At 37.6% G+C, this 7,912-nt stretch overlaps 1 protein-coding gene across 1 annotated transcript in view; it reads right to left on the bottom strand.

Moving 5' to 3' along the window:
* LOC107680839 (voltage-dependent T-type calcium channel subunit alpha-1I-like) overlaps window positions 1-7,912 on the bottom strand; it is a 148,616-nt gene that overhangs the window by 56,455 nt on the left and 84,249 nt on the right. Inside the window, exons 12-13 of the mRNA XM_016476889.1 lie at window positions 4,281-4,398; window positions 720-875 (exon numbers count right to left, since the gene is read on the bottom strand). Of these exons, the coding sequence (XP_016332375.1) occupies window positions 720-875; window positions 4,281-4,398 (274 nt within the window). The remainder of the gene's footprint in view (window positions 1-719; window positions 876-4,280; window positions 4,399-7,912) is intronic.

The following is a 7,912-nucleotide window of genomic DNA, read 5'->3' as shown; positions in this document are numbered from 1 at the left end:
GTGGTCCTGTGGCTGCCGTCGCATCATCGAAGTGGATGCTGCACACTGGTGGTGGTTGAGGAGAGACCCCCACCCCACATGATTGTAAAGCACTTTGGGTGTACAACAATACACAATAAAGCGCTACATAAATGCATCATTCATTCATTCAATATTTGATCGCCAACAGATGTACAAAGCTGTCATTCAAACAGTATATATACAAATAAAAAAAATAAAGGGAACACACACCTAACTGGATATAGGCTACAGCAGACGCGGCTTAATTAAATGGCACAACAGGCAGCTCTCTTTTAAGACAGACTTTTAAGAAGTGATGGATGTTTGCTTTAAGTGATAGGCCAGGTAAGTGAAATTATATTATCTTGCTGTATGTGTGTCGTTTTCTTTACATTTTCTGACTAAAAGCAACCAAAAAGCCATTTCAAAGTGGTTAAGCAAATAATAATAATAATAATAATCGGCAGGGATCCCAGACAAATACAATTAGTGTGCCTCCTCTATTTTAAAACCCACAAGCCGCCACTTGACCCCGTTACGGAAAGCACCACAGCCAACAGTTGCTTTTCACAATAATGTATTCATATTAACTCAGTGAGCGTGAAATATTAATATTCAGCAGCTAAACCCGAAAGTTATTGGCCCTGTTACGTCAGAGATTGTTTTGTGCATCAACCAAAACACTCAATTTCTCAAATGCCTTGCAGTGTGTACCTTACCTCAGCCTGAAATCCTTCGACTAAGATAGCCACAAGCAGATTGAACAGAACGTAGTTCCCAAAAGTCATGAGCGCGACGAAATACAGGGCCGCCAGGGGGGAGGTAGAGGCCATGCCGTTATACAAAACCATGTTCCAGTCCTCTTGAGTTAGGATCTGCACACAAACACAAAAAATATAACTTTATATTAAATTTTCATGGGAGCAAATTAACTTATAGATAGATAGATAGATAGATAGATACATTTATATTTCACTCAATTCTTTTTTTGGTATTTTTTCTTTTTCTTTTTATATTGTGTATTTTATTTAATATTTTGTTTAATGTAAGAAAAATATAAATAAACATTTATATCTTATGTTTTCCATTTTTGATTTAATATTTATTGTAATAAAAAGGCCAAAATAAAATATAGCTGCATATAGTAGGGTTGGGCTGATAGACGATGCCATCGTCCATCGCCGATGGTTGACAGACATCACGATGCTGAGTCGGCATCATGATCCCCCCCCCCATACCCCCCGCAATCTGCCGCATCCCAATTCCGTGTTCGGAAAGGAAATTAAGTGTAGGCTACTATGGAACCCCGAAAGGGAATAAATAGCCTACGAGATGGGAGAATAAAAAAAAATATATATTTCAATACTTTCTCTTGCAATTATATCATTGGGTAATTACACTAAATTGCGGGCATCAGGGAGCCGCTACTAATATGCATGGCATTGAAACCGCTTTCGAATGCATGCTCTCATTTTACTTTCACTTTCACTTTCGAGATTCACGATCACACGGACTCTATACTACGGAGCGGCAGTACCTACCACACATTTTACAGGATTAGATATTTGTCAGTGGTGCTCAGTATCTGAAAATCATTCGCCATTGTCCTATCCGTCATCTCTCCTTACTCTGTGTATGTGGTAAGGGAACTTTCATGTACTGTAATGTAATAGTCTACCGCTAGCAAGCAGCTAACCATGTCCCTTTAGTGGCTCCGTAGAACGAGTTATTTGTTTTCCATGCCTTTCTGCATACGATTCACGCTTCGGGCACACCTTCTAACCCCGTACCCCGATGTCATCGTCTATTATGATGTTTCACTGTAGACATCGTCCGATGCCAATTTGGTAGACATCGCCCAACCCTAGCATATAGCTGCTTCAACACTGTAATTAAGTAGCCCTGAACACCTTGATAAGCTAGTTCAGGTGTATGTGATTAGGGTTGAAGCTGAACTCTGTAGTATGGTATCTCTCCAGGAGCAGGGTTGGAGAACCCTGTTAAAGACATTTGTTGATACAGCATTTTACTACAAATCTCAAAATGGCTGATGCCCAAAAAGGTTGACATAGGAAAATTAGGAATCATTCTATCGTTTATATAAAAAAGCTTTTGATAAATTTTGCCCATCTTGACCCATAGAAATTAAAATTTTGTTATACATTCAACTCTGTATGAGAATCAGAGGAAAATATAATTTTGATTTTAGATCTTATGGTTAAAAAGTTTGAGTTAGAGACACCAAATTTGCTGTGGTTAATGATGAGACTGTCCTCTGTTACAAATTTCATAAATTTCCCCTAAGCGGTTATATAAGATTCATAAGATGCATAACAATACGTTAAAGCGTTTGTAAAATACAGCATTTGACTACAAAATTTGAAATGGTCCATGTTCAAAGTTGCTGACATAGGAAAATTCAGTATCGTTTGATTCGCTATGCTGCTCCGAATCTAATGAGATCAATCTTATGATTTTTGGTCAAACTGTTCAGAAATTATAAACAAAAATTTACATTTTTTTATATATTTTGACCGAAAATACTCATGTGCCCTCAGGTCATGCTTGGTATAAAAAGTACCAAGTTTGGTCAGAATCCGCTAAAGCGTTGCAAAGATACAGCCTCATGTCCATTTTTCCGCACATTTAATCAAATCTGTTAAAGCATTTAACGAGAGTGGTATCGGAAATCTTTTGATAACTTTTTGCCAGCATTGCCTGAAAGTGATCTGAGCCAAATTTGGTGAAAATCAGACACATCGTCTAGGATGAGTTTGAAAAAGTAAATTTCTCAAATAATTCAAAATTGCGAAAAGTCCTGACCTATATAAATTTAAATGTTGGTATGCAATAGACTCAGCATGAGTCAAGGAATCTTTTGAAAATAAATTTTGCTTCTAGACCTTATGGTTCAAAAGTTATTAGCAGAAATATGAGTGCAAATATATATATATAGCGCTCATGAACCCGCCAAGAGCAGCCTCACCTCGGCCAGATCTTCTGGAATTTGCTGCTGGCTCTGATGTTTGTATAGTGGATAAACATGAGATATAATTTGTTTTGGGTAAATCTAACGGGCAGTCTTTGGTCTCATTAAACTATTATTTGTTCCAGAGCAAATAGTTTGGCTGAGAGCAAAATCTCATCACGTTATATTTTATGTAACTTCAATGTTGTATATCAGAGAGCTGCCTTTGTACTTTTGTACTTAATAATATTTTACATAAATAATAGTAGTATTTAGTATTGGGAAACAGTGTGTGTGTGTTTGTTCATTATGGTGATTAGTTACATTATTCCACCATATGATATTGACTAGATACTGTTTTACGAGTCAGCAGTAAAGACTTTTATATTGAAAGAGACTGAAACAGGGATGTAAACAAGGAAGTTATTTTTACTTTCAACAACACCTTGTAAGATGCAGCCAACAAATGCGCTGAGCAGCGCTGTCATCGGAGATCACCCTTAACAGATGAAAGGACAGTACGACAAAGATATCGCTTTTCTCAGCGGACATTCAAACTAATGTTTTATTGTGAAGATGAGATTGAGCTGAAGAATGAATGCTGTATCAGATGCAGGTAATCACACTCACTCAGTCCATCTCTCTCCCATAATACTCGACTCTACACAATACACTGCTTTTAATACAGTGATGCAATAAGCTTTTAATGAAGCAATGTTCCTTCATTACTAATTCTAAAGTGATGTTTTCAAATTAGTAACGGAGGCTTGAGCTCAGCTGTTAAACTGTCAAACTGAAATTTGAATCCATGGCAGAAGGAAGTAGTTCTGCACAAAAGAGGGTTTTTAAAGACAATCCGTTGTTGTTTCTTATGTATTTACACACTCATGCCGTCGAACTGTTGGATAAATGCAATATCACACTCGTAGCCATGCAATATGGTTATATATTGGCATGCTGTAATTACCTACGGCACTCGGCCTGCCGATACGGTATATAACCATATCACACTGCTACTCGTGTGATGTTGCTCATCTAAATGTATGTATGTATGTATGTATGTATATATATATATATATATATATATATATATATATATCAAATATAATAAATAAATACCAAGACATTTTTGACCTATTTTATATAACATTACCGTGTAGTAGTCTAAACCTTTCAGCTCTACAGAGAATAACCAGGTGTGTGTGTGTGTGTGATTAAAAAGTGTTTTCACCCAGTTCCCAGTTGCCCTGTGTTTCCTGTCACTTGCAGCAGTGCTTTCATAAGTGAGATGAGTTTTGAGAGCGATACACACCTGAAACACTGTGACAATGGCCCAAAGCAGGGAGTCAAAGTTTTTCCTGTCAGGTACTGTGTCCCCAGCCTCTGTCTTCAGGCTGAACTTGCAGCCAAATATGTGCATTCCCAGAATACTGCAGAAACAAACAGACAAACAAGCTCTGAATGTTACTCTCACATTTAGATATTCTGATACTGTATGTTTCTGATCGACCTCAACAGGATCTGAGATGAATGAATCTGTCAGATATGAGGAGCCTATAAAAATTATATCAGTGCTGTGTGAGGAGACATATGTCCTGGTTGGACAGCAGCCAGGGATGAGACCAGTCATGCTGAAGAGACAGATCACTGAATGCAGAATGCAACACACACCAAGAGATTAATGAGACAGGGGTTATACAACAAACATACAAACAGTGTTGGCGGTAACATGTTATTAATTACAGATTTTTACGTAATCAGATCGTAAACGTGTTATTTGTTACATTTAAACCAAAATATGTGAGTTACAATGGAACAATGCTAACTTGTGGTGCAAAGGCTTTGTAGGAGTTGTTGCAAGTGCGAGTATAATGGGTATTGTAGTTCTAGAGAGTGTGTATCATGCTTAGCAGCAAAGTACAGAGCACTGCAATGATTTCTTGCAGCCTTCTGCCAGATTTAGTACTTAATAACTGCAAAACAATTCTGATAAGAAAAAATAAATATGAATAGTGGACAAAATAACATAATCTGGGGACTGCATCAGAGCAGTGGTGGATTTGCTCTGTCCTGGAACTGGTTGTGCACAATTTAAGACAGTAAGAAAGTCTATATGAAATATATAGTGCTTGTAGAAACTATGCCTATATAAAATCCATAGAAATGTTTAAATCAGAAGGCTGATGGTCCTGTGACTGATTCATATGTTTTATCCTTATATATGTTTATACTTTTTCGGAAAAAAAAAATCACTGTGATCTCCACCCAAAATAAATAAAAATAATACAATACAATAAATAAATAAATAAACAAATAAATAAATAAAGTAAAACAGTGTTGTACTACATTACTTTTAACATTAACATCCCACAAAACTCCATACAAACCACCCAGTGAAAGACAAATGAGTTTCTTTCCTCATTTGTGTTCTCTATGTAGCAGAGCAATGATGAAGTCGATTAATAAATGGCACAAATATAGCTTCCAGTCTGTAATGCTAATTCATTCTCTCCATTCCCATCATCGATACGTCATCCAAGGCATCTGCTAACAATTACGAAAGCCTGTTGACTATACCCACAGGCTGGGGACAACTCTATCCATTTAAGAGACATAAATCAGGGCATTGTTTTCAGATGAGGGGTTATAAATTGAGATGGTTGGTGAGGGGGGAAGGGGATACGCTGAAAGCAAAACGTGAGTGAGAAAGACGGATCGGCGGGATTGGTTTATGCACTCAATCCTACAGCAGCCTCCATCTGTCTCAGTGCACTCTGCTGGAATTGCAGCGCTGCAGGGGGAAGGCGGGTGAGTCAGTGGGCACCAGGGGCCTGAGTGTTATTGTTCTGCCCTCCATCAATCTCACTCGGATCCTTATGGGCCTGTCACTCGCAGCTGAAGCTGAGGTGTACTCTGTGCAGCTGAGACGCTCAGCCATGCAGAGCCCGGCGTGATCCAGCTGCTGTCAGGTGTGGGATTTTATAAACCTTCACCGCTTTGTGTGATAAAGTGTGCAGCGTTTATTACAAACAAGTGTGCGTTTGTGTGGACAGGTACGGCCAGAGACTATGAGTAAGCACACGGATGTGAAACACACATTGAGATTCATTCAGTTACAATTGCATATGAGAAGCATTGGAATGCAATAGCAAAGAATAAATAAAATAAAATAAATAAATTAATGAATGAAAGAATAAATAAAATATAATTACCATAAATAAAAACTAATATATATATGTATATAAATAAATAAATAAATAAATATATGTGTGTGTGAGATTGAATTTTTTCTTTTTTCTATCTTTTGATTCTATGTAATTAAACAGGCCAAGATATCATCAGTTAAATACTTATACCTACAGTGGGGAAAATATTTATTTGATCCCCTGCTGCTTTTGTACGTTTGCCCACTTACAAAGAAATGAAGGGTCTGTAATTTTTATGTTAGGTTTATTTTAACGTATAGAGACAGAATATCAACCAATAAATCCAGAAAAAAACACATTTTATAAAGGTAAGACATTGATTTGCATTTCAGTGAGTGAAATAAGTATTTGATCCCCAAGCAAAACATGACTCAGTACTCGGCGCAGAAACTCTTGTTGGCAAGCACAGAGGTAAGACGTTTTTTGTAGTTGGTCACCAGGGCCCGTATTCACAAAACATATTAAGGCTAAAAGTAGCTCATAACTCGCCGATTTAAGATAAAATCTTAAAAATAATGGGCGTGTCAGTCCTAAATTTAGGACTCCTAAATTTTTGTTCTAAGAGTATTTCACAAAGTGTTTTAGCGCTAAAACTAGCTCTTAAATCTGTGAAACATTAGGAGTAGTGAAGAGGACTCCTAAGTCACTAAGACCAAATCTGAACTATTCTAAAATGGCTGTTGCCAGCAATCTGCCTCAGAATATAAACATTTTAGAAACATTTGACGATAATGAGCTTTTAAAAAGGTATCAACTTTGGTTTGGAGGTTATCCCAACTCCAAATTTTTGATTATATCCTTTATAGCTGTTCTCGCTTCCAGTTTGGTTTTCTTTTATGTTTGCATGTCTTACTATCAGCCATGATTATTCTACTCTACTAATTAAAAGGCTGTTTATGTGCATATTACCAAAATTTTATTAGTCGCTTAGTCGCAGAAAAAAAAATTCCACAAGAAGTGACGAAATCACGCAGTCCGTGACGGACAAATCGTTAACGGCTGGTCTATGTGTTAATATAGTACATCGGGCAGGACATCCATATGCTCTCCTAACATTCATCGACCTAAAATATGGCTTATCATCTGAAATATATATGTAGTAGCAACTTTACATGGCAGCTCATTTGTTCTGTGGTCCATTAGATGGTTTATTTATGCTGAAGCCAGTCACGAAACCTACTGACGTTCTGTTGCTTAAATGAATCCAGATAGGGGGGGTCAGTTCTTGCTGTCCTAGTGCTTTTCGACACCGGAGGTGGTTTGGTAAATCACTCTCTCCTTGTGTTCCTTGTAAAGATAAGCAGAGCGAGACAGGAACTCATTTGAGAAAGTTGGCGCCTGGGCTGACCATGCTTCAGCTTTTACGACTCTCATATGGTTGAGAAGAGATGTTAGTTTTCTGGTGGAATGCGGAGATTCCATCGTTCATTTGTGTGATGTTCGCAAATGCCTTACATATAGCTCAATCTAATGTTAGCCTAGAAAAAAGTGAGCTGTTCACGTGTTTGTGCGGAGTGTGGAAGCTGAACAGAAGCGTGCTTGGGCTATTTCATGACAGATGGAGGCGCCGGTGCGATCATTTGCTCTTAAAATACTTTGTCATTTTTAGTCATACAAATAAGAGTAATGCATCTTTTGTATCTGTAAAGACTCTACGTTTATTCGTGTGCACTCAGAATAACAACGAAACGTTGCGCTTTTGTAAAATAATGAAAGCAAACAGGATGCGCTTTCTGCC

This window comes from Sinocyclocheilus anshuiensis, unplaced genomic scaffold (genome assembly GCF_001515605.1).
Source record: "Sinocyclocheilus anshuiensis isolate Anshui unplaced genomic scaffold, SAMN03320099.WGS_v1.1 scaffold1230, whole genome shotgun sequence".
Classification (NCBI taxonomy): domain Eukaryota; kingdom Metazoa; phylum Chordata; class Actinopteri; order Cypriniformes; family Cyprinidae; genus Sinocyclocheilus; species Sinocyclocheilus anshuiensis.
Note: the sequence above shows the minus strand (reverse complement) of the source record. Positions and strands in the feature narration are given on the sequence as shown.